At 36.5% G+C, this 27,560-nt stretch overlaps 2 protein-coding genes across 3 annotated transcripts; one reads left to right on the top strand and one right to left on the bottom strand.

The window, feature by feature from the left end:
• Positions 1-3,276: 3,276 nt before the first annotated feature.
• LOC112715332 (uncharacterized) lies at positions 3,277-7,984 on the bottom strand. Of its 2 annotated transcripts, XM_025767090.3 has the most exons (7): positions 7,845-7,984; positions 7,309-7,549; positions 7,079-7,223; positions 6,784-6,941; positions 6,267-6,351; positions 4,913-6,002; positions 3,277-3,742 (listed from the first exon to the last, which is right to left on the bottom strand). In XM_025767090.3, the coding sequence occupies exons 2-6, from the start codon at positions 7,389-7,391 to the stop codon at positions 4,920-4,922; spliced, it is 1,554 nt and encodes a 517-aa protein (XP_025622875.1). In that variant the 5' UTR covers positions 7,392-7,549; positions 7,845-7,984; the 3' UTR covers positions 3,277-3,742; positions 4,913-4,919. The 2 variants fall into 2 exon arrangements, with proteins under 2 accessions (XP_025622875.1, XP_029145459.1); XM_029289626.2 differs by lacking the exon at positions 3,277-3,742 and having other exon boundaries at positions 4,787-5,996.
• On the top strand, positions 3,477-4,375 carry LOC112715334 (non-classical arabinogalactan protein 30-like). The gene has a single exon (XM_025767092.3). The coding sequence runs from the start codon at positions 3,531-3,533 to the stop codon at positions 4,056-4,058; it is 528 nt and encodes a 175-aa protein (XP_025622877.1). The 5' UTR covers positions 3,477-3,530; the 3' UTR covers positions 4,059-4,375.
• Positions 7,985-27,560: the final 19,576 nt, after the last annotated feature.

The raw sequence follows: 27,560 nt of genomic DNA, 5'->3' as shown, positions 1-27,560 counted from the left end.
CGTTTACGACAGACCAGATAACAGGCGAGTAGATCGGCGTCAGCGTATAGGCACCCGTACCACAGATCGAGAGTGGCGAGAGCTGGCTGACCGTTTGGAGGAGGACATCCCTAGAGCTGATCATGGATATGCGACAGATTATCGTGTTCCTCGACGTAGAGGCAGACGACAGGCAGGGCGGGACGGCCGTGGAGGGGCTCGAGGTAGAGTACCTTCCGTTGATGATCAGAGCACTCAGCATGGTGTTGGTGAGGATGTAGTTGGTTCAGCCTCAGCTATGGATCAGCCGACCTACGATGTGGGTAGTAGCTCTCAGCTCTTTGGGAATGTCACCCCACATGCGTTTGCTGGGTATACCACCGTAGCTATTGGGATGGACATCGATGATCCTGTTACTGAGTCAGAGATCTATAGGGATATAGCAGACATGCTCATGGATGATGATGGGACCCATTATAGGCCACAAATACCTGACGACCAGTCCCAGTTTGCTGATCTGCAGCCACAGACTAACGATGTTCTTCCTCAGTTGGCCGTTGACCTCAACGAGCCTGCAGCATCTCCGACTGACCCATGGATCCCATTAGGAGGGACCCCAGCCTCAGCATTCAGCGGCATTCCCGCACAGCCATCAGGACCAGCAGCAGAGCAGAGACCTAGGAGGGTGAGGTGTCCTCCATTGTGTGGCACCGGAGGTCACCTGCTCGGTCAGTTCGACGATGATGACAGTGACACCATTGAGGATTCTGATTAGTTATGTCATATTGTCATGTCCGGTAGGAATTATGTTAGTTTATGTTCTTCGCATGCTATTTAGCCTTATGTATTTCAGACTTCTGTAATTTATTATCTGCCATGTATTTGATAGTTAAAAATGTTTGAGAATTGTCTAATATGTTATCTGCTATGTATTTGATAGTTTAAGCGGTTTGAGCTTCTATTATATACATGTATTCTGTCACAATTATCATGCGCAGTCTAAATGATATCACATTGATGCAATCAAACATCTAAAAATAAATGGTTTATGATAAAAATTCCTCCTTCATAAACCGTGGGAGCTTGCCACGGTTTATGCTTAGCTTTCTCTCTTCGTAAACCGTTAGAGCTTGCCACGGTTTACACACAAACCACAAACACCATAATCCGTGGTAGCTTGCCACGGTTTATGTTAAAATAAAAAACCGTGGTAGCTTCCCACGGTTTACATAGAAGTGTGAAAATGCACATGTACGTAAGGAATTTCTGTTTTGTGTATTTGAGTAAAGCTTTCACCCAATTTATTTATTTAGGTAAATTGCCCTAATAATTATGTGTTGTGGTGCAATTTTTTTCTTTATGTATTACTACTTACTTCTCTTAATTCTCGCTTTCATTCATAAATGAGAAAAAAATAAGATGCACGCTGTGAGATCAATTTACAATCCAATTACTTGATCATCTATGTGATCACCAAGCAACCAAATGTATTCTCTAATTTATAAAATTTAACAAAGACATTGGTAAGCATATTGGTTTCGCATTTATTTATATATTTTATTTATTTATGTTATATTTGTAATTATATTATATCTATTTTTATCAATATATTTTTTTAAAAAAATATCGTTACTGTTAGCACATGGTGTATTAAATAAATTAAATGATAGAAACACGTAACTATTTTCTTTTTCCGTCAAGATTTAGTAAAATATTATAATTTAGACTTGCAATATCAATATATTAATAGTAAAGTGGAAAAAAATGTAATATCATATCAAAGTATTTTTTTTAGATCATAATTGTAATTTATGATTGAAATCATAATTTAAATATTTTAAACGAAAAAATTTTATTTAGAGAATTTTTAATTTAAACATAATTCTTATATACTTAATACCTATATTCGAGTTAATACATTTAATACTATATTTAAAAAATAGGAACAATGCACATCATATTACTTATTTATTAATTAAATTATTACAATTCAAATTAATTTTAATAAAATAATTTAAAATTATAATTTCAATCTTATTACGTGTATAGTACGGGTTATTACACTTTTTCTTATAATTAACCACTTTGCTTATTTGATATGCTTCTAAACTTGATAAATGGTTAAACTAACTTTTATAACTAATAATCACTTGCAAAGGGAGTTGATTCTTTCTACTGTGTCGAATATATTTCAAGCAGGTGAAGCAAAACTAAAGCTTTAAGTCAAGTCATTAGACATTAATATTTTTGGTCAAATATACATTCTCCTAAGGCAATATTACTCAATTATGCTAAAATCCTTTATATGAAAACCCCCAAAAAAGGTTAAAATCCTTTCTGCATTAGATTAGAAGCATATTCAAATTCAAATATACAGTATACCTTTCTTATAATAAAAGAGATGAATCTGGACTGAACAATAGTATAAGTCAAAAAACAATGGTGATAGAAATGTAAGATAACAAGGACAAATTTTTGAGTCACTAGCCGCGCCTAATGGCTATGCTATATGAGTTGGGTTTGGAGGTTCTTGAGAGGACAATTTTGGTGTGATTAAGGTAAACAAGTTGTCTGAGATTTTATCATTTCTCTCTAAGCTCTAGGTAATATGTTGAATGTGAGAGAAAGAGAGTAAGACATACATTATCGTTGAATTATTGAATGTGAGAAGAACGAGAAAGACACAATAATTATGTGTTTTATTTACACATTAGAACTTAGTTGTGTTTTATTTAAACTCTATTTAAAAGTTATTTAATTAAATAAGTGAGCTGACTATTTGACTGTCTAAGTTAGTTCAGAAATTTATATAACCTAAAAGATAGAATTTTGTACATAATTACATGATATACAACCAACCTATTATAACGGATCTTATATTATCCTAGCTTATTTATTCACAAATATTCTAATAATATGCACCAAATAAAAGACGTATACATTTTCAATAGAGTTAAAAGAAATTTTGGTCTTTTGTACCAAATAAAAAAAAAAGTAAAATGAAAGGTGGTCTCTATAATTGCCTTAAATTTTGAATCTTACATATTTTTTATTTGCTATAAATCTCTCTGTAAATTCTTAATATTTAAGCTTTGATACTCAAATTCAAAATAGATAAAATGATAAGAATCGATGTTTTATGAACAGAGAGCACTTCTATGTGAAAAATAACCAACAAAAAGTATCACTGAAAAAAAGAGCTTAGATGTAGAAACCCAACTAAATTTATAGATTAAAAAAACTAAAATATAAAATTACAGAAACCAAAATTAAAATCAATAACAATTAACAACCCTATTGTTTAAACCTTTTCAATATTATGATTTATCCACATCACGAAAATATGTACATGATGAACAAAGGTGGCCTTCACGTAAATACATAAATTAACATGACAAACATTTATCAGTACCAAAGTGGAGGGCACGTTGGTCTACATCATCAATGATCATCAACTATATATATAAACATACACCAGTTTATGAAAATGCATCTTTATTTCTAGTCTCTTAACTCTTTCTAGTTATTTCACTTTCACACCCCGCCAAGTTATGGCAACCATACACTTCAATATCCTTTCTATCTTGCTTCTCATAGTTGCATTCCCTTATACAGAAGCTGATTATAATATTGTTCCAAAAACAACAGAGAAGAAAATAGAGGTGGTGGTGGAATCCATAGTGTACTGTCAAAGTTGTGAGCACCTTGGAACATGGTCATTGAATGGAGCAAAGCCAATTCCTTCAGCAAAAGCAAGTGTAACCTGCAATAGCCATAAGGGTCATGTTAGCTACTACAAGGTCTTTGAGACAGATAAAAATGGTTACCTATATGCACCACTTGAAGGGTTCAAGATGGAGAATTATCTACTTGATCACCCTCTGCACTCTTGTTATGTTAAGCCTATTTGGTCCCCGCTTGAGAGTTGTAACCTTCTCTCAAATTTGAATTATGGTCTGAATGGCGCTTTGCTTCGATTCGAGAACAAGAGATTGCGTGGAAGCAAATATGAGGCAGTTATCTATGCTGCAGGACCCTTGGCTTTCCGTCCCTCTGACTGTGCCCAGGTTCACTACTAGGATCTAGTTGCGGGTTGAAGTTTTGGAGAAGGAATCAAAGAACAAAATAAACGGGGGAAAAGTTTCCTTTACACTTCAAGGCTTCCCTTTCTTCCAAATTCTCCAAAATTAAAACTCAACTCAAAAACACTTTTTTAATGTATCAAACAATTAGTCAATTACCCTTGACCCAAGCATTCATATATGCTTCATCAAGTTTTCTCTTCTCCCACCCCCTCCCCCTCTTCTGTTTTTTCCCTCTTGGTTTATCTTTGCTTGTAATATTCAATATATAAAGTAGAGAGACAGAGACCGAAATAAATCTCAATATTCTATTTGGTGTAAAGTGAAAGATAGAAATTAAAACGAAAATGAAGCTCTAATTTAATTTGTACAAAGGATAAAATTAGAATTAATTAATTAAAATAAAGGTATTTTAGGTATAAAATGTTATTAAAATTTCAATCTTCATCTCTAAAAATTTCAATCCCCTTTGTCCTCACTTTTTGGAGGTATTGAAATACTGAAATTTTGAAGATAGAGACAGAAATTTTAATACCCGTCTCTGAGCCAATAAATATGATACTAAATTTCAGTCTCCCAATCTCTGTCCCATTACTTCAAAACAAACGCTACCTAATTGTTTTATGCCTTTTTATGATGAGTTGAATTGTAATGCTGGTCCAGTCAGTCTTTGGTTTCATTTACATTTCTCACATTGAACTCTAAATTAGTAAATTCATAGGCAATTTGTATAAACCATAAACTTTGTTGGGGAATAAAAAGGACAACAGAAAACTCACATTTGTGTGCCTCCCAAAAATCAAATGCATATTCTTACAACTTATAAATTGTAATCATTGTTAATCAATCACCTTGCACTTAAAAATCCAATGGCATATTAAACATCTTGTTTATGTTGTCCATCGCTTCCTTTGTGTGGATAGTTGGCTCATATAACTCGCATTCCTTTGACTTTCGCGAAAATTTTGGTGGTGGCGCAACTTGTTGCTGCTCCATATCATCATCATCAGCAAGGATTGAAAAGCCATCAAGTTCCTTTCCCCTGTTGATCTCAGGAGCTTTCTCCAGTTTCATTGATCTTTTTTTCCTAACAAAATCCATTGGCTTTCCAAACATGTTATTTATGTCATTCATGGCTTCCTTCATGTTGATTGTAGGGTCCACCAAGCCATGGTGGCAAACATTCTCCACCTCTGGCTCATCCAAGATTGCAGAGCCAACAAATCTGCACACAACTGTATCCTCTCTAAACTTTGATTTATGGGAACTTTCTTCGTCTCTATCACTGGATTTTTCAGAAGGAAGATCCTTGGGATGGGGGAAAACCAAACCATTCGGTTGTGAAGCTGATGAAGTAGAATCTTCATGAGAATTCGCATTTACATCACTGGTCTCAGAGAATCCTTCATCATCAACATATATCTGAAGTAGTTCTTGGGGAGGTTGGCTGGCTTCAGTTCTCTTCTGTGAAGAACCAGTTGGTTTCATTCCATTATCCAAGTTTTCGTCAACAAATACTTCAAACCCATTCTTCATACTACGATCTTCCTTCAACTGATTTCTCTGTGATTTCCGGGGTACTGGGACTGTCTCTAATGGTGCCCGGAACATGCTGTTAATGGCATTCATGGCCTCCTTCATATTTATTGTGGGATCAACCAGTCCATGATGGCATGCATCTTCTGCTTCTGATTTCCCAACAATGGCAGTGTCAACAAATTTAGATACAACTACTGTGTTCTCCCCCAAAACCCTTTTGCATTCATCTTTTCTATTCCTTACATTTCTATCATTGGCATCATTAGCTTCAGAACTCACAACTTGGGGTCCCTTTTGCACACCCTCAACACTGCATGCTCCACTGCTTCCCTCAATATTATTCGCAACAGAAGGGTTGCCTTTTGCAGCCAGAGCTCTTCTGGCACCTCTCACTTCCTGCTTCTGAAGGAGCAGAAGTTAGTTAATTCAATAATTAACTGACAACTTTTCCCGTACTCACTCCAGCCTCAGATACTGATCCAGCATGCAGCCGCCCACCATTAGATAAGATGTAGGGTCTTATCGACATAGTTCTTACAACCAATCGAATGGTGGAGGGATGTATGTTGACCTAGTGTTTGGGGCAAGATGAGAACAGAACATCTCTCAACAAAGTAAAAACTAACAACGATGAAGAAATAAATGAACAGGTAGCCGATAAAATACATTGTTTCTCTTGTTTTTCCTACGTTCCATGCGCTGAAGGAATTGATCATATGATTTCTGCAACTCATCCATAGGCTCTGCAAGGCTGACCCAAAAATAAAGGCAATATGAGGAAAAGCATCACTAGTTTCATCACAATTGCTGATTTTGGGCAAAGAGAAACCACAATAAACATCCATATCAATTATAGCTAATTAATGTGGCAGTAAACAGAGGTTGTGTTACGAGTTAGGATCTTAGAGAGGAAGAGAAAGGCTTGGTAACTAAAGCGGAATCCATTTTTACCCTTTAATTTAAGCCCTTCCCTTCTTTTCCCTCTAAGATTGGAACTCAGAAACACCCTAAATTGAATTTTCAAAGTTCATTGAAAATAATAACTTCAGCATATTCCAATGGGAAACTTATTAGGGTCTTCTAGCTTCTATCCCCATTTCATGGCTAATTATACTTATAGCATCACTTAAAAAAAATAAAAAAGGGAAATAAAGCAAGATGCTGATTACAGCAAATAACTTACTTCTTCACTCCAAGATGGTACATCCTCTCAGCCTCATCATACTTCTTGCTTTTCTCATAGAAAAGTGCATATGCTTGGTAGAATTGACAGCGCTTTGTTCCAATATGATTAGCTTCCATTGTTCTCAAAAGTTCCCCAGGATCATCCACAAAGTCCATCTTCATTATAACAAAAAGGAATACAAAATCACTAATCAATATAACCATCACTCTATCTCAACCTAAAGTAATAAACCCTAAAAAACTAAACTTTTTCAAACCTTAGTTATGCAAAATGGTAAGAGAAAGGGGGTTACCAAGTGAAGCCAAACGCGAAGGTAGCGCATGTCGTTTCTGTAACGGCGATCGAGCTGGAACTTTTGTGCGCATTTCTGCAACAACACTGGTAGCTTTTCCTTGAGGGCTTCAGGGGCAAAACTGTCCTTCATTTTTCGGATACCCCTGCAAACGTTTGTAAGTGAGTGAAGAATTTTATTTTACTTCTTCAAAATCTGAACTGCAGAGAGAAAAAGCGAGAGGGAAGCACCGGAGCCATGGAAGAAGCGGGTCTTTTCCAGTGTAGTTGCTGGCTTCATTTATTATCGAAGAAAGCATTCCTTCGTGAGACATTTAGGTAGTGAATCGGCGGCGGCGGCGACGGTGAGGGTAGACGGTGGTCGTTGCAGTGATGATTTGGTCACTTATTCATGGAAGTAGTTTGAATTTGAGTCTGAGCGGCTAGGGGTGTTCGCGGTGCCTTTTGGTGTTCTCACTTTCACTGATTCAAACTGCATAAATATCCCCAAACAAAATTTAGAACCAAATAATTAGAATGTATAACCAAATAATTAAAACCAAGAACAAAAGAAATCAGAATAAAAATTAGAACACAACCAAAAATAGAACAAAACCAAAACCCTAAACAAAAAATTAGAAGAACCAAAGAACAGCCTAATATCCAAAAATCAGAAACAAAAATAAAAAAACGAGAGACATGACTAAAAATTAGAACAGCACCAAGAACAATTAATCATATAAAAATTAAATTAGAACAAATAATTAGAAGAGGGAAACGGAAATTACTTAAAGCTCCATTCCAAATGCAGGGTACGACGGAACCGACGACAGCAAGGAGACAGAGACTGAGCGAAGATGGCGACTGCGATGGGGCTAGACGGCTGAACAGAAACGACGGCGACTGCGCAAGGGACTGGCGCCTTGATGGATCCGGGCGGTGGAAGCTGGAGAGGGAGGACTGGACGATGGCGCTGCGAAAGGAAGGGAAGGCGTGCGCCGTGCAGGGCTGGACAGTGACGCTGGAACACCCCTACTGCCCGACGGAGAGTGGAGTGAAGTGAGGGCCGAGGGGCTGTGACGCTGTGTGTGTGTGTGTGATGTGACTCTCAGTTGGAGAGAGTGGAGAGGGAATATTTTTGAAATTTTAAACTATACTCGCCGGTTCGGTCTGATTTGGTTCAGATTTTTTCTTGCACAATCGAAAGTCAAATCAAACCAATTTAAAAACCGAGAGTGAATTCTCTCTGGTGAAACAAAAATTTGGATGGTATCCGGTGTTTAATTTTATCATTTATTATTCTCTCTTCTATTTATTTTTGGTCCCATTTATAGAATTAAACGTGAGAAATCACATTTTATTCTCTCAAATATTAAAAAAAATACAGATGATTCATTTCCTCTAAAAACAACAAAAATTCAATATTTGGTTTTTAATTATTTTTAGTTCGGTTCGTTGATTTCTTCGGCTTTGTTCAATTTTTAACACTATCTTTTGTGATAAGGGATGAGTTGGATGCCCATTAATACTTTGGCGGCTCAGTTTTTCAATGAAAGAAGGCTTTAATGAAATTAGAAAAATCAAAGCTTAATATGTATATAAATAGAAAGTTAAGCCTCCGTTAATAACACACATCAATAACAAAACATTCTTCTTTCTCTATACATTACAATAATATAAATTCTCTCTTTTCTCTATCTCTCCGTGGGTCTTAAGTTTACAATATATATAATATTAGTAAATATATTAATCAGCTCTATTATATTGAGATAGTAATTGTGGTGAATATTATTACTAGAGTTATTTAATTATACTTTTTTATTTTATATTTATTACATCTTTCTTATTTATTTATTTATTTTATAATATGTTATCAGTACGAGACTCTGATCAAATTTTAGGAAGACTCAGATAATAAATTTTCATTATGTCAAAACTCTCTCATCTTGAATTTAATGTTCTTGATATATCTGAAAACAACTACTTATCATGGATACTAGATGCTGAAATCCATCTTGATTCAATGGATCCTGGAGATACCCTTAAGACTGAAAATAGTGCATCCCAGAAGGATAAAGCCAAAGCCATGATCTTCCTTCGTCGTCATCTTGACGAAGGATTGAAAAATGAATATCTCACATTAAAAGGTCCTGCAGATCTGTGGAAAAACCTTAAAGAATAGTATAATCATCAAAAGACAGTAGTACTTTCTCAAGCCCGATATGAGTGTACGCATTTACATCTCCAGGATTTTAAATCCATAAATGAATACAATTCAGTAATGTTTCGAATCACCTCACGAATGAAATTATGTGGAAAAAAGATAACTGATAATGACATGTCAGAAAAAATTTTCTCGATCTTCCATGCATCGAATGTGCTCATGCAACAACAGTATCGAGAAAAAAGATTTAAAAAATAATCTAAGTTAATTTCTTACCTTCTTGTTTATGAACGCAACAATGAGTTGCTTTTAAAAAATCATGAAGCGCGTTTAGCTGGCGCCGCCCCATTTCCTGAAACAAATGTGGTAAATCATAACCCCAGAAGAGGTAAATGACAAGATTTTGACAACAAAAAATATTATGAAAAGAAGAAAAATTATGTTCACAAGAAAGCATCTCACCAGAAGTGGGATAAAGAAAGAAACAATGGGCAAAATAAATCAACAGAGGATAAATATTTCTGTTGTGGTGGAAATGGCCATTGGTCGAGTATCTGTTGTACCCCAAGGCACCTAGTCGATCTTTATCAAGCATCTTTAAAAAAGAACGACAAAGGAAACGAGATGAATTTCATTTCAAATTATGCTGGTAAAAATTACACCACTCATTATAATGTATCTGATTTCTTTGAAGATCCTGAAGGAAATATTGGTCATTTGATCAATGATGGAAAAGTTTAATATGTGGATTTGTTAAGTACTCATGTAAATAAATAAAATAAAATAAAATTATGTTTCATTCCCTATGAATTTGAATTTCAAGTGTGATGTATATAAATAATATTTAATAAAATATTTATGTTTAAGAATTTTAAAATTACTAAATGTGCCAAATTCTAAAATAATAATAAAATTTTTAGTATAGGATACTATGTATAGTATTTTTTAGAAAAACAATCAAGAAAATAGTTTTACTGCGCATATACTTATACTCATTTTATTATTATTATTTGTCTTTGAAAAAATGGCAAGGACATATAGTAAAGATGTTTGCTTGTAGATAGTGCAAGTTCGCATACTATTCTCAAAAGTAATATATATTTTACTCATCTTGTGCCAAAAGAAGAATAAGTTAATATTATTATTGGCTCAAGCATTGTAGAAGGCTCCGGAAGAGCTATAATTTTGTTTTCCAGAGGAACAAGATTCATAATAAATAACGCACTATTGTCTACTAACTCTCTAAGAAATTTATTGAGTTTTAAAGATATTTGCAGAAATGGATATCATATTGAAACAATGAATGAGGGAAATAATGAGTACTTGTATATCACATCTCATGATTCAAATAAAAAGGTTATATTAAAAAAGTTACCCTCACTTTCATCAGGATTATATTATACTAAAATTAGTGCAATTGAATCACATGTCATTGTGTTGGTCAAAGTAATTAAATTTGAAGAAGGAGTTATTCGAATTTTAATGAGTGGGATTTCGGAAGGAAGTTGATATCGAAGAAGGTTTGTGTTAAGGGACATCAAGTAAAAGTCCGATTAACCTAGCAAGTCAAGAAGTTATTTGAAGAAATGGATCGAAGGTCTTGAGATTTAAAGGTTGTTTTTCAGCCGTTACATGGTCAAACAAAAAAGCGGGAACAGTTACTCATGTTTTCACACACGTGGAAGTTACGTTTTAATTCAATCGGTTAAGAAATGGCTATAAATAGAAGAAGGCTTGAAGATACAAGCGTTGGAACTTTGATTCAGAAATTACTCACGCACACTCATATCCCAGCGACTTTCTGAGTCTGCTTCGAGTCAAATTTCTGTAGGGTTCCTTCCACTTGTTTTTATTTTCCATTTACATTTTCTGCAAAATTTACTTTTCTTGCAAATTTATCTTTCAAGCAACACTTAATTTATTTGTTCAAATTTACATTCTCGCTTTGTTATTTTCGAATTCAAAGTCCTTTGATCTAATCGAAGGCATTTTATTGCCCTATTTAAATTCAATGCAAACCATTTCAAATTCAGTCTAGTTTATTTTCAAAGTCTTTGTTTAATTTTTTTCAGTCTTTTCTTTAAATCTTGTTTAATTCGAGAGTCTTTGATGCACTTTTAGAAAACTGGTACTTGCAAAAAAGGAGTAGGTTTTGCTCCCAGACCATTAGAATCGAACCACCTTTGATTTGCTAAAAATTGATAAAACAAATTGGTACGCCTGGTGGGACAGTTTTAAATTTAAGTGTGTCAAATGATTTTAGTATTGATTAGTGTATGCAATTAAGGAGTGGAAGAATAATTCGCATGGCTGATGAAGTTTCGAATATGAATGGTGGTTCGTCCACAACTAATAGTGTATTAGTAGTTGTACAACCTTCGGACGGTACTTCACGTTTGGAAGGTGTTATTGTAAGTGAAAGTGTAGCGGTTACAAGTGTGCAGGCTGGTAATAATGGGTGTAATATTTGCCCACGTGGTAATTCAATACCAATGCAGCCCCAAGTAAGTGCTGGTTGGCCTCCTTAAGGTCTTCCTCCAGGTTATACACTACCAGTAAGTGGTTTTAACCCTTCGATCTGATTTGGAGGTGCAAGTGGAATACATAATGTTCAAATTCTACAACCACATACCGAGTATTCTCGAGATGTTAATGTGGGTTCTACATCGAATACTTCTAATTCAACAATAGCATTTCGACAATATGTAAAAGAAAGTCATCATGATTTGGTCAATTTATTGACTCAACAAATGACTACAATTCTGAATCCTATGATGGCTGATCATGAAACGAAGTTTGATTGTCTTGCAAGGCAAGTCGAGTGAATTGCTCGAATTGTTGATGATGATGAAGGAGAAAGGCAAGACACAAGAGGAAATAATGAGGGATTTGAAAATTTATTTCAAAATGAAAATGACGCTCTTAGAAACAGAGAAAACCCTTAATTAATTCCTCGTGGTCAAAATGCAGATGACGTTCTGGCTTGATTACGTGCTAATTAAGTCGGTGAACATTATCAGGTTACAAGAATTGTAGAAGATGTTCTTAATAGAGTTGGATTCAATATAGGGTTCATGAATCGGCCCCACTTTGTATCAGCTTTTCTCCATAATGTTCAAATGGCTGAGGTGCCGCAAAGAGTAAAAAATCTCAAAATAATTACAAAGTTTACAGGAGAAGTTGGGGAATCGACTATTGAACATGTTGCTCGATATTTGGTTGAGATTGGAAATCTAGCCAATGATGAAAATTTGAAAATAAAGTTTTTTCCTTCTTCGTTAACGAAAAATGCATTTACTTGGTTTTCGAATCTTAGACCAAATTCGGTAACAACATAGGTTCAGTTAGAAATTGCTTTTCATGCCCAATTCTACCTGGGAGAAATGAATGTGGCAGCTACTGATCTACTGGCTTTGAAACGTGAAGATGGTGAAACCATTGATGATTATATGATTCGTTTCAAAAATGCTAGGAGTATATGCTATGTGTCTCTCCCTGAAAGTGAAGTGGTAAAAATAGCGGTTATGAGATTAGGATTTTATATGCGACAAAAGTTGCTTAATATTCATATACCTGACTTGGCTCTTTTGGCTGAGAGAGTTTGTCAGGTTGAAATTCTGAGGAAAGAAAAAGAGAAATATAAGAATGATAAAAGGAGTTTGAAGAGTAAACCTTTTCCTCAAATAGAGAAAGTCTCTTATGTGGCAATGGAGTCCTCCAATGAGGAGTTTGATTTAGAGGCAGAAGTTGATTTGGCCAAACTTAGAAAAGGCCCGCCTTATGTTTGTTCTTTACTTAAGAAAATACCTAATAGTGAGAAATCGAATGATTTAAAACAGAAAAATGGAAAAAGATATAGTTTTGATATTTCAAAATCTGATCAGATTTTTTATGTGTTGCTTAAAGATAAATAGTAAATTTTACCTGAAGGAAGAACTTTGCTTTTTGGTAAAAGATTTAAAAGGGAAACCTTATTGTAAGTTTCATCAAACAACTAGTCATTTGACTAATAACTGTGTCCGTTTTAGGGACTTGATATAAGAGGCTATCATGGAAGGGCAATTGAAATTCGATGATAGGAAAAAAGAGATGAATCTGGTGGGAATGTCTTATGACTTCGATCTGGCCCTGGAAAATTTCGAATCGGATGTTTGACTTGTTTATCCTGGGGCAGGAGATGGGTTGTTGGATTTCTTAATACAGCAGAAACTAAAAGGTTGGGATATATCTCTGTGTCCTCGATATAATGCAATTTTCGATGCTGAAGCTACAGCAACTTTCGAAAAAGAAAGGATGATGAAGGAATTGGCTCACAGAGAAGAGTAAGCACGTTAAAAACATCCCATTTGACGAATGGAAGGACAAAGTTCTAATGGCTCTCGGAGAAACGTTGTTGCACCTATAAGTCGTTCTCAAGCCTTGGGTGTACAGTGGATTCGAAACTGTCAAGAGTTTTAGAACAGGGATGCTTATTATAAGCGTAACCCACAATGGGGACATAGAGGTCCTCCTCGAGGTCGATATCCTTACTTCCATGGCCAAGCCAGAGGGTGTCAAAGGGGCAGAGGAAGAAGGGGACGGCAGCCATCCAATGTATCTCCAGTTGACAAAGTTAAGGGGGCAACACCTTCTGTGCACTCTCGAATAGTCTTCCCGACTGATGGAGAGACATATTCAGAGGGAGTTCCCTCCCCTGTGAAGTTGGATAAAGGAAAAGCAGTGGTCACTGCTTCTGATGGTGATAAGGATAAGGTTGCTGGTTTATATGAAAAGTACTTCGAAGAAGGAGAAGATGAAATGGTCAGTACCATTTCGATTATCCCAAATGAGTATCTGGGAGAATATGAGAGTAATCCAGTGGAGGATTATAATGTTGATGATGAGGAAGCCTTTTCGTTCATTCGATATGAGGATGAACCTGGTTATTTTCAAAAGCCCTTTGAGAAGCAAAAATCTCATTTGGGCCCATTACGCATTACCAAAACCATGAGTGGGATCAAAATAAAAAAAAATCCTGATTGATGGAGGAGCAGCTATTAGCCTCCTGCCAGAGAGGATGTTGATGAAGGTCGAAAAACATCTTGATGATTTAATCCTTACTAATATTTCAGTAACAAACTTTAGTGGTGCTTCGACCCTTGCTATAGGTTTGGTTACTTTGGAAAGTGAAGGTTGGATCCTCTAATCAAAACACCATCTTTGTTGTGGTGTCTTCAAAGGCTAGTTATAATGCCTTACTAGGACATGATTGGATCCATGAAGTTGGGGCTGTGCCGTCCACTATGCATTAAAGCGTCCTCCTTTGGACAGATGATGGAAAACCTAAAGTAGTCAAGGCTGATTCGAATCTGTATGTCGAACAGTTACACGTTGACTTCAGGGTGTATAGTCCTAAATTGAAACCTTTGAATGTTGACAGGGTACTTAATTCTTTCAATTGTGAAAGGTGCTATCTGACTTCAGAGGATTTAAGTGTTAAGCTTCATTATCCACAACTCAGTATTCTTCCGACTGGGTGGGATTGTTCATCATAAGCAGTGGTTCGAGGACGTTTTTTATGGCAGAAGAACAAGACGTCTCAAGTTATCTGGTAACTTTAAATAAATATTTAAATAATTTTCCTTCAGTTGAAAATAAAGGTGATTCTTCTGATGAAGTCAAATCATTTAGGAATGTAATTTCATCTTCTTCTTATAGTGTAGATTCGATTCCTTCAATCAAATTTAGTCATGGTTTAAATTCCTTTTGTTTTCGTGATTTTAACAATGATGTCAATCAAATTGCTACTGATATAGCAGAAGTACATTGTATTGAAAACAAAGTTGATGTTAATTCAATAAGTAATTAAGTATGTTTCGATCCCAGTGAATCTGTTGATTTGTCTTTTGATTGCATCTATGATTTAGAACCTTTGGATTTTGAAAAATATTCGGTAAAAGATGAGGAGTATGCAAAAGGTTTCGAGTCGCAGGACCCCTTAGAAGAGATTAATTTGGGATCTGTTGATGATGTTCGAATTACTTACATAGGTAAGGACCTTACAGTGCCATTTTGAACAAAATTATTCCATCTTTTACATGAATTTAAAGACTAATTTGCTTGGGATTATCATGAAATGCATGGTCTCAATCGTTCTCTTGTGGAACATCGATTAGCATTAAAACCAAATGCTCGACCTGTAAAGCAAACGCCTTGATGATTTGCTCCTGAAATTAATCAAAGGATTAAGGAAGAGATTGAATGCTTGATCAAAGCAAAATTTATTCGAACTGCGCGTTATGTAGAATGGGTTTCGAATATTGTTCCTTTAATGAAGAAAAATGGGAAATTAAGAGTATGCATTAATTTTCGAGACTTGAATAATGCTACTCCGAAAGATGAATATTTTATGCCCATAGCAAATATGTTAATCGATTCTACTGTAGGTATTGAAATTCTAAGTTTTATGGACGGTTATTGATAAACCCCGTTTTTAGGGTTTATCTTGTGTTAAATTTAGAGCATTTTGTTAACATTTTCTCACATTTATTTAATAAATAGCATAGTTTTATGATTGTCTCCTAATTTATGCTCAAATTTGAAAACATGCTTTTAGACCCTTGATTTGATAATTTTAATCTTCCTTTGATTCTACTAAATGCCTTTATCTGTTTGCTAGTGATTTCAGGTTGAAAATTCTAGGAATGGATCAAAGGAGTGAAGAGGAAAGCATGCAAAGTGGGAACACATGGAAAAGCCAAAGATTTGGGATATGTCCATGGACGCGCACGCACACTAGACACATACGCGTGGATTGTAAAAGCCTCATGGACGCGCACGTGTGCTGTACGCGTACGCGTCAGTGCTAGCACGTGATTTTTGAGTGAAATCGTGCCCAGCAAATTCACAGAGGCTATGGGGCCCAGTTTGGAACCAACATTGGTGCCAAAATACTTAAAAGGACCAAGGATTGAAGGGGAAGGCACCTTAGAACATTAGGACTTTAGATCTAGTTTTAGAGTTAGTTTTCTAGAGAGAGAAGCTGTCTCTTCTCTCTAGAATTTGGATTAGGTTAGGTTAGAATTTCTTAGATCTAGGTTTTAATCTTTGCTTTCATCTACTTTTACCTTTCAATTCTATGTTGCTACATCTTGTTCTTCTATTCTCTTGTTGTAATTCCTTCTATTTTGTTTCTATACTTTGTTGTTGATCTACTCTTCTTCCTCTTATTTTCTTTTAATGTAATTTGAGGTAATTCATGTTAATTGTGTTTTTCTTGATTGTTGTTATTAATTTCTTTGCAATTAATTGTTGTTAGAATTCATTCTTGTTGTCAATTTACCATGCTTTCCTTTTATGCCTTCCAAGTGTTTGATAAAATGCTTGGAAGGATGTTAGAGTATGATGAGTTTGGAAAACTCTAATTTAAATTGATGATGATCAAACATTATTAACATTAATTGCAAAATTATTAATTTGATCATATGTGCTAAACTAAATAATTTTGTGATGCAGATTGGGCCAAAATGTAGCAAGCCCATTGGACTAATTTTTCAGCCTTGGAATGAAATTGTTATGGCTGATTTATTACTCTCCTTGTTGGGCCAGATTTGATTATTATTAGCCTAAATCAACTTTGATGGAGAGATCCACTAGCTTGGTCCAAATTGAAAAATGAGAAAGAGATATCCATGCATGCTTCCACGGATGTCATATGCATCTTTGGATGGATTTCAAATTATGTTCTATTACACTTAATGCAGACATTGGAAATAGGAAAGAGAAAGTGGAAAAATGATGTGATTGCCTTAAGTGTTCTACACGCTTCTAGGCTTGGGTTTCGAAACAATTAATTCATTTCATTCTCTTTCCTAGCTTCACTAAAAGCATTTCAAAGTTATCTCTCTTCTCTCTCTACTCTTTTTTCTCTTTCAGTCATTTCAACAGAGAAAGCATGGAAGCTAAAGCTAGCTATCGAAAAGAAGAAGAAGAAAGCAATAAGACCATCACAATGATGGCAAGAAAAAGAAAACAAAAAGTATGTTGTGGCTGAGATCTTCACCAAATAAGGGTAAGATTTGATGAAGTAAGCTCAAGCTCTCCATACCAAAAATGGAAGAGGAAGATTTTGGTCAGAGGAAGAAGATCCTTAAGGGATGGCTTGTCTCAGCTTTTGATCAACTGCCACAGGAGGTAGCTACTGTAGCTACGTGAAGAAGATGTAGAAGTTTGAGCAGAAGAAGATGTCATGTATCAAGATGCATCAAGGGCTAGGAATCCTTCTTGGAGTGCAAGCAAGGAGGAATGGCTCGGATTGATGAAGCTTGGTGTAAAGGGAAGACTCATAGGTAATTGCATGTTGGATATAGCATTCGGTTATCTCTCCTCTCTCTCTGGTCGAACCAATTTTCTTGAAGAAGAAGAAGTTTAGCTTGGTTCAAATGGTTTCAACCATGGAGACTTCCCCCTTTATAAATACGGGAGAACAGGCATGGCTTGAAGCAAGGAGTGAGAGTGCAAGGCACAGTGTTCACATAGCTACCTAAGTTAACAGAAGTTCTTCTCCTTCAATGTTCTTCATTTTGTATTTTTCTATTTAATTTTGTCTGTCTTGAGTCTCATGGAAAAAGGCAAATAGTGAGGTTTGTAAGAAAAAGCCATAGAGCGAAAAAAGGCAGAGAGTGCAAAATTTTGAAAAAAAGCCATAGATGTCTTTAGAGGTCCGTTGTACATCTGTGTTGTGTTTCATGATTCTGTGGGAATCTCCTTGCAAGTTGCGTTAGCACTTGGCAGTTAAAAGCTTGGCATTGACCAAGGCAAGTTCAGTCTTTGGTTTTAGATTCTGGACTTGTCCCGGATAGGAAAGGTAGTTCCTAGGGAGAATTGGTGTATGTAATCAAAGATGATTATAGTGAAATTCTATCATTATTATGATGGAGACTGGATGTAGGCTGCATTGCACTTTGCAGCTGAACCAGGATATATCTTGGTGTAACTTTCTCTCTCTTCTACTCCATTTCTGATTCTGTTGCATAGGAGACAAAACTGAAAAAGATCTCATGGCTAGTGACAAGACAAAACGAAAAAATCTCGTGGCTAAGCATGAGACAAAACAAGAAAGATCTCCTCAAGTGTTCTGAAGGACAGCAAGGGTTACTAAGCGAAAAAGGGGCTAAGATTCAACTCCCCTTTCTTTTAGCCACTGATAAACCAACAATTGGTATCAGAGCTTGGTCTCAAAGAGATCAAGCTTTGCAGCTTGGAAAAAAGATCCAGATGGCAGAAAATAGTGGCTCTAATCTAGTGTCCTACAACCTGACAGAAGGACAATCAAGCAACATACCTCCTCTTTTTAATAGAAAAAACTACACCTATTGGAAGGAGAGAATGAAGATTTTTGTGCAAACAGTAGACTACAGACTTTGGAAAATTATCCTGGAGGGTCCTCAATTTCCAACCACCACAAGTGCAGAAGGAGTAATCTCTCTCAAACCTGAAGCAGCCTGGACCGAAGAAGACAGAAAGAAGGTGGAGCTCAATGCCAAGGCTATCAATCTGCTCAACTGTGCTATCAGTTTCGAGGAATATCGATGGGTATCACGATGCACAACGACAAATGAAATTTAGGACAAACTTCAAATAACCCATGAAAGAACCACCATAGTGAAGAAGACCCAGATAGATAGTTGAACAGAAAGTATGAAATATTTGCAATGAAGGAAGGAGAATCTATTGATGAACTATTCAAAAGATTCAACATCATCATTGTTGGCTTAGATGCTATGAAAATCACGTATCCTGATTCTGTGCTTGTGAGAAGAGTTTTGAGATGTCTCACTAAAGAGTGGGAAACTAAAGCATTAATCATATCTGAGAGTAGTAGTATAGATTCCATGACATATGATGACTTGAGAGGAAATTTACTTGCTTTCGAAAACACTTATTTGAAAAAAGATTCAAAAAAGAAAGGAATTGCTTTTACATCTGTTACTAACCCCCTGGATGATGAATCCAGTGATAATTTCTCTGAAAATAAATTTGTGTTGTTTGCCAAAAAATTCAAAAAAATGGTGAAGTTCAAGGAAAGAGGTAAGGGAAGTAGCTCAAGAAAACAAAAGAAAGATTTCAGCAAGGTTACATGTTACAAATGCAAAGAGACTGGGCATTTTAAATCTGATTGTCCTAAGTTGAAGAAGGAGGACAAGCCAAAGAAAGGAAAGAAAAAGGGACTGATGGCTTCATGGGAAGACTTGGAAAATGACTCAGATGATGATGAAGAATCAAAGACCAAGTCCCAACCTTGTCTCATGGCAGATCACATTGAACAGGTAGTCTTTCATAACCCTAACACTGAAGATCTTCATCTTATGATAGACCACCTTTCTGAAAAAATTAGATGTTTTTTGCTTGATAACCAAGATCTTGAACAGCAAATCACCATTCTTAAAGCTGAAAATGGTTTTCTTAAAGAAAAACTAAGGGAGGCCGAAACTACTGTTGAACTTGTTGAAGAAAACAAGCAGTTGAAAGCTCAACTTAGAAGTTGTGAAAGTGATCATTCTGTTGTTGCATATGTAAACTGTTTTAAAGAAAATGAAGAGTTTCTGAAAAGGATCAAAAATCTTGAAAACGACTCAGCCAAGTTCACTCAAAGTTCTAAAAATTTAAATCAAATCTTGGCTAGTCAAAAACCATTGTATGATAAAGCTGGCTTGGGGTTTCACAAGAATTTCAAATCTGTTAAAAAACCTTATTTTGAAAACATAGCCTCATCTTCAAATGATACAAGGTTTCAAAACCCAACAAGCTTTAACAAAATAGCAACTCCAAAATTTTGTAAACTATGCAACCGAAATGGCCACTTTCCTATCCAATGTTTTTTTGGTGAAAGAATGATTGGTGACAAAGTTTACAAAGTTGTTTTTGACTACAATGGCTTGGGACATAGAAGATGGTTTAACGTGAAAGGATCCAGGAAGATTTGGATACCTAAGGTCACTTGAGCTCATTTTGTAGGTTTGCCTAGCATCCAAGCGGAAGGATAATATGTGGTATATGGACAGCGGATGCTCTAGGCATATGACCGGAAAGGCAACCTTCTTCATAAAGCTTGATGAGTATGATGGAGGGTTTGTCACTTTTGGTGATGATGGTAAAGGAAAAATAGTGGCCATTAGAAAAGTTGGTAAAGGTTTCTCATCTTCTATAAATGATGTTCTTCTTGTTGATGGCTTGAAACATAATTTACTTAGTATTAGCCAATTGTGTGATCTAGGTTTTGAAGTTGTTTTTAGAAAGTTTATGTGTTTAGTTATATGTGAAAAATCTGGGGATATTTTGTTTGAGGCTAAAAGGTGTAATAACATATATGGATTGACTCTTAAGGACTTGAAAGATAAAAAAGTAGCATGTTTTACCTCTCTTGAATCTGAAAAATGGCTATGGCATAAGAAATTAGCTCATGCTAGCATGGACCAAATTTCTAAGCTAGTTAAGAAAAACTTGGTAAGAGGAATTCCAAATATTTAGTTTGATAAGGATCTTACTGGTGATTAGGCAAACAAGTAAAATCCTCTTTTAAAACAAAAGATGGAATTTCAACCAAGATTCCATTAGAGATGTTACACATTGATCTTTTTAGACCAACAAGAACTCAAAGTTTAGGAGGTAAATACTATGGCTTAGTGGTGGTGGATGATTACTCTAGATTCGGTTGAGTACTTTTTCTTGCTCATAAAAAAGATGCTTTTCATGCTTTTTCAACCCTTTACAAAAGAATTCAAAATGAAAAAGATTTAAAAGTTGCCCATTTAAGAAGTGATTGATGAGTATTTTTGCGGAAAAATGAATTTCTCCCAAAACACACAAATCTAACCGGCAAGTGCACCGGGTCGCATCAAGTAATAAAAACTCACGGGAGTGAGGTCGATCCCACAGGGATTGAAGGATTGAGCAATTTTAGTTTAGTGGTTGATTTAGTCAAGCGAATCAAGATTTGGTTGAGTGATTGGTGATTTGCAGAATTTAAATTGCATTGAAAGTAAAGAGAACAGGAAATAAATTGCTGAATCTTAAATAACAAGAAATTAAATGGCAGAAACTTAGATTGCAAGAAATATAAATTGCAAAATCTTAGAGTGCAAGAATTGTAAATGGCTTGAAATGTAAAGGGGATTGGGGATTGGATTTGCAGAATTTAAATAAGAAAAAGTAAATTGCATCAAGTAGAGAAGTAGAAGAGGGTGTGGATGAAATCAGATCTTGAAGCAGAGAAGTAAATGAACATGGAAAGCAGTAAACAGAATGTAAATTGGGAATTTAGATCTCAGGACCCAGAGACTAGAAAACCAAGTCTAGATCTCAATGCCTTCCTAGATCCAACAAGAACAATTGCAAGGAAATTGTAAATTGCAAAGAAAGTAGATGAAGAGCAATTAACAGAAATTTAAACTCAATTATGCAGTAAAGAAACAGAGAGATCCAAGGATGAGATTGAAACAGAATTTCTTCAATTCTCCAACCCAAGATCCAAGACAAAGTAATTGAAATTGAAAGCAATAAAACTAAGAGGAAGAGAATGGAATTCTCCTTCCCCGAAACTAAGAAACTAAAATTCACTCAATATCCAAAACTAAAAGGAAAGCTCTCTGAAAACTAAGAAAAGAAAACTCAGAAAAGAAAGCTTCTGAATGACTTGAATTCTAGCCTATTTATACACTTTCTTCAAATGATCTTCAAGCCTTGAGTTGGGCCTTTGCTCTTGGTGGAATTGGGTTGAAAGAGGCCTTGGTTGATTGCTCTTGGAGTTTGGAGAGGAACCAAAGTGAACCAATTGAATCGGATTGGATTTTTGTAGAAGTTGGAGTAAAAGTTTGAGCAAAAGTTAGGGGTCTAACTTTTGCTCCAACTTTTCATATCAGATAGCCAAATTTACTGATGCCAACGTTGGTGCAAAAGTTAGGGGTCTAACTTTTGCTCCAACGTTGGCCCTTCCTAATGCACCAATGGCGCCAACGTTAGCCCAAAAGTTAGGGGGCTAACGTTGGCGCAAACTTTTGCCCCTAGCCTTACAACTTCATGTGCCAACGTTAGCCCAAAAGTTAGGGGGCTAACGTTGGCGCAAACGTGAGGAGCCTATGGACAAATTTTTCATGCCAACGTTAGCCTCCAAGTTAGGGGGCTAACGTTGGCGCAAACGTTGAGTAGCCCTGGGGTGATTTTCCAATTCTCACGTTAGCCTCCATGTTAGGGGGCTAACTTTGAGGCTAACTTTTCACCCAAAAGTTTGTGCAAAAGTTTGAGGGCTAACTTCAAATCCAACTTTATGCTTCCTGGTTCAATTTCACTTGTTTCATTGTCCTTTCTTTGCTTCTAGCCATTCCTTCTTACTTCAACCTTTCTCCAAGCTTTCTTCACCTATCATTAATCAACCAAACACATCAAAGCTATGCTCAAAATCATGAGATATTCATTCTATCCTAATATGCAACCATTATGGCATCAAATCTCATGAAATAGCATGAATTTATCTATGGTTGATTCAATCAAAGGAAGCATGAAAATCTACCCAAATTAGCTTGCTTAGGCCTCAAGAAAGTGCATAATTCAATTAAAAACAAAAGAAAGAGACTAGTGAAACTAGGCTAAGATGACTTGTCATCACAACACCAAACTTAAAGCTTGCTTGTCCCCAAGCAAGAAATGAACTATGCTCAGAGGTTCTTTCAACTGAGATGGATTGAAGAACATTTGTAAAGAACAGTGAGTGAAGTGATTAAGAATCAGTGGGGTGAACTCTAAATTATATGCTCATGCAAGGATTTCAGTGCTCACTAGTCCTTACATATTGGGAGTCGTAGGTCTTAGGATTTTCATCCGAATGGTATCATAGAGATCTCTTTATATGTAATCACCTTGAAGCAGCTTATAGTTTCTGTGCTTTGACCTCGACTCTAAGTGTCATGTCTCAAGGCGGCTCTTTAGATAAGTTTTCAATCAATACTCCTAAACCAGTTGGTTTTAAGGTATTAGGTGTTAAAGCACCCCTAAGGATTTACTTGCTCAAGCCTCTTTCCTTGACACACTTCAACCACAAGCATTTACTAGGATAGTAACTCTTTGAGTTTTTGTTTCTTTCTTTCTTTTTTCTGCCTAGTAATTGATGCTCAGAGCCTTGGGCCATGTTCTTTTTGTTTTTGTATTTTCTTTTCTTTTCTTTTTGTTTTGGTTGCTGCTTCTCGGATCAATTGATTTTTGAGAATCTCCACAATACTTCTTTGAACTTCATATCCTGCCTATGAGCTCCCATGCAAGTTTTCACAAGCATGCAACCTCAATACATAATCATACAACTAGAACCACCACTTCTCCTAATCTTTTGCTTACCTCAAAATTGTTTAATTCCTCAATCCTTCGGTTCAAAGAACTTTCATGTGATGCATTCTTTAAAATTGAGTGCAAACAAGTTTTGAAGATAAGAATGTTGTGAATAATCAAGCATCTTGCTTATTGAATTATAAAGAAAGGCTATGCTATGCAGGCAGGCAGGGGTATATAAAGAAAACTACACTATGCAGACAGGCAGGGCAAATAAGGATATAATCCAACTTTCAATTACTGCAATATTTGATGTAAAACAATCACTTAACAATACAACCTGTTGGAGTTCACTTGCTGTCCTTCTTCTCATCATCATCCATTCTGACTTTCATGTTCATCTTTCACCTCTTTGGTTGATGATGCTAAAAATCTCCAAAAGTTTGTATGATATTCTGCAGTGATATTGAAAGTTGCTTGTTCCCCAAGCACTTAGAAACAGTGATTAATCTGCATGATTTATTTGTGGGCTTTTTGAACTTACTTTGGTGTGGGAACACCAAACTTAGTACCTTGCCAAAGGTTTTCATTAACCATGTGTAAAATTCTTTTTTTTTCTTCTTTCTCAAAAGTCATAAGGCTGAAAACTAGAAAACAGCAAAATGGTTAACTAATTCATCCAGTATGTTTGAAGCCCATATTATGCATAAGGTGAGAATGTGTGTTTTAATGGGATTTTGGTGGAACACCAAACTTAGAATTCTTCATTCTCCCTTAGATTGTCTTGATGTGCAACACCAAACTTAGCTTCTTGCAATCTAGATAAAGCTAGTTACCCTTTTTATTGAAATAGATATGAAAAGAGAATTACCTCAGGTTGGGTTGCCTCCCAACAAGCGCTCTTTTATTGTCACTAGCTTGACATTGAGGCTTTCTTTTATGGTGGTTGGTGCTTGTAGAGCCTCAATTTGTCTCCCCTGACTGTGATTCTCTTCTTTGTTTTCTGGTGTTCAATTTCAGCATGCTCTAATAAGAGTATGTTGCTGACAGTGTAGTAGTCCTCAGTTTGTTGGTTTGCCCCCAACTGTTGATATATCAGTTGCACTTTGTCACCTTTGGACAGCCCCTCTGTTGGGATCTTCCTGTTCTTCCAACCCCTTTTTGTCTTGTTTCTGCATTTCATCTTTCCTTTTGTTGATCTTTCTTTTCTGGCCTTGGGTTTCACTTGGGGACTTTTCTTCTCAGTGGCTAATACTCCAATGTCCTCTTGGGCTCCTTCATCAATCTGTACAACTCTTATCTTTGGGATGTTGCCTTGACTCTTCTTGTCATTTTCTTCCTTCAACTGTGACTCTCCCTTGTCAATTTTCATATAGTCTTTCTTCTCCTTGCTAAATTGTGCCTCTGGTAGTACCTTCAGAGTGACACTCTGATCATGCATCCTGAGGGTTAATTCCCCTTCCTCTATGTCTATGATAGCTCTAGCAGTGGCCAAGAATGGCCTTCCCAATATAACAGAGTCACCATCATCCTCGTTTGAATCCAGAACCACAAAATCAGCAGGGTATATAAAACTGTCCACCTTGACCAAAAGAATTTCAATTACACCCCTGGGGTATACCATTGACTTATCTACCAACTCCAGAGACATTTGTACTGGTTTGACTTCCTCTATATGCAGCTTTTTCACCAGGGAGGACGGTATCAAATTAATACTTGCTCCGAGATCGCACATTGCTTTAGTGATGGTCACTTCCCCAATGGTGCAAGGCAACAAGAAGCTCCCTGGGTCCTCAAGCTTGGGAGGAAGCCCTTTTTGAATCAAGACTCTGCATTCCTCAGTGAGTAATACGATTTCCTTCTCATCCCAACTTCTTTTCTTATTGATAAGCTCCTTTAAAAATTTGGCATACAGAGGCATTTGCTCAAGTGCTTCAGCCAAGGGGATATTGATTTCCAGCTTCTTGAAGGTCTCAAGGAACTTGTGGAAATGCTGGTCCTTAACCTCTTTGTTGAATCTCTGAGGATATGGCAGTGGATGTGTGATGCTCTTTCCTATTTGCTATTGACTTTGGTGGTTGCCCTTCTCTTTAGGTTTTTCAGTGCTTTTGTTTGTCATCACCTCTTGATCCAGTGCTTCATCTTCCTTCATTTGCTTTTTGTCCTCTGTTGGTTCTTTGATGCTCTCTGCTTGCTTCTTTGTAGTGTCACTGTTACTCATCAATGTTCTCCCACTCCTTAATTGCATTGCCTTGCATTCCTCCTTGGGATTTGGGATTGTGTCACTAGGCAGTGAGCTTGAAGGTCTCTCAACAGAAATTTGCTTGGAGAGTTGTCCAATCTGCCTCTCTAGGCTTTTTAGTGATGCTTCATGGTTTTTGTTTGTTATTTCCTGGTGTTTCATCATTTTTTCTACCAAGGTCTCCAAGTTGGTGAGTCTTTGAGGTTCAGGTGGTGCTTGTGGTGGGTTATGAGCTGTGGGTGGTGGATGATAAGCATTTTGGTTGGTAGGTTGGTTAGTGGGTTGGTACTGGTTGATATTGGGGTAGTTGTTTTGAGGTTTTCTATAAGTATTTTGGTTTGTTTGCTGCTGGTTGAAATTTTGATTGTTTCTTGGGTTGTTTTGGTTTGAGTTCCTCTGCCATGGTTGTTGGTTTTGGTTGTGAGTGTCTCCCCATCTGAGGTTGGGGTGATTCTTCCATGAGGGGTTGTAAGTATCACCATAGAATTCATTTGGACTTGAATGCATACTCTGGACTTGTTCCTGCTGTTGCTCCTCTTGAGTTTCTTCATTTTGCCCCCATGTGGTTGATGGTTGGCTAGTGTTAACTGCTGCAACTTGGAGGCTATCAATCCTCTTGGTCATTTGCTCAAATTGTTGTTGAATTTGCTGCTGCATTAATTTGTTTTGAGCCAGGATTGAATCCACTCCTTCTAGCTCCATTACTCCTCTTCTTTGTGATGGTTGGCGGCTTCTTTGATGAGCAAAGAAATATTGGTTGTTAGACACCATATCAATAAGTTCTTGAGCCTCCTCTGCAGTTTTCATGAGTTGCAAGGAACCTCCAGCCGAATGATCCAAAACTTCCTGGGATTTCAATGTTAAGCCTTCATAGAAGTTTTGCAGCTTCTCCCATTCATTAAACATGGCAGGGGGCATTTTCTGACTAGAGCCTTGTACCTCTCCCATGCCTCATAAATAGGTTCAGCCTCCATTTGTGTGAATGTTTGTACCTCAGCCTTCAACCTTATAATTCTCTGGGGTGGATAAAACTTGGCAAGGAACTTGGTTACTAAATCATCCCAGTTGTTGATGCTGTCCCTTGGAAACGATTCCAACCATTGAGTGGCCTTGTCCCTGAGAGAGAATGGGAATAGCATCAGTTTGTAACTGTCAGGAGGCACACCATTAGTTTTGACAGTGTTGCATATCCTCAAGAAGGTGGATAAGTGTTGGTGCGGGTCTTCAAGTGATCCTCCACCAAAAGAGCAATTGTTCTGAACCAAAGTGATGAGTTATGGCTTAAGTTCAAAATTGTTTGCATTGACATTTGGAGCCAAGATGCTGCTTCCACAATGTCTAGGATTGGCAAAGGTATAGGAAGCCAAAACTCTCCTCTGAGGTGGGTTGTCATTGTTGTTGTCTGCTCCACCTGGTGGATTAGTTGAATGTTCCTCCATCTCTTGAAATTCTTCGTCTGATTCCTCTTCTCCAACAATATTTTTCCCTCTTTCAGCTCTCCTTAACCTCCTGAGAGTTCTTTCATCTTGTTCATGAAAATCCAGTGTGTTTCTTCTTGTACCTGACATACAAGCATAACATGAGAAATGCACAAACCAGTGATACTTCAATCTACTGCTAAATTGAAGTTTTAGTTAGTTTAAGCAAAAAATCAAACAGTTAGTGGGTTAATCAAAAATTAAGAAAAAGTGCTTGATCTAAATTACCACCTCACTTAATCATTGTCAATCTAATCAATCCCCGGCAACGGCGCCAAAAACTTGATGAGTATTTTTGCGGAAAAATGAATTTCTCCCAAAACAC

Source organism: Arachis hypogaea, chromosome 10, assembly GCF_003086295.3.
Source record: "Arachis hypogaea cultivar Tifrunner chromosome 10, arahy.Tifrunner.gnm2.J5K5, whole genome shotgun sequence".
In the NCBI taxonomy this organism is placed as follows: Eukaryota; Viridiplantae; Streptophyta; class Magnoliopsida; order Fabales; family Fabaceae; genus Arachis; species Arachis hypogaea.
The sequence above is the reverse complement of the archived record's forward strand: the minus strand, read 5'-3'. Positions and strand labels throughout refer to the sequence as shown.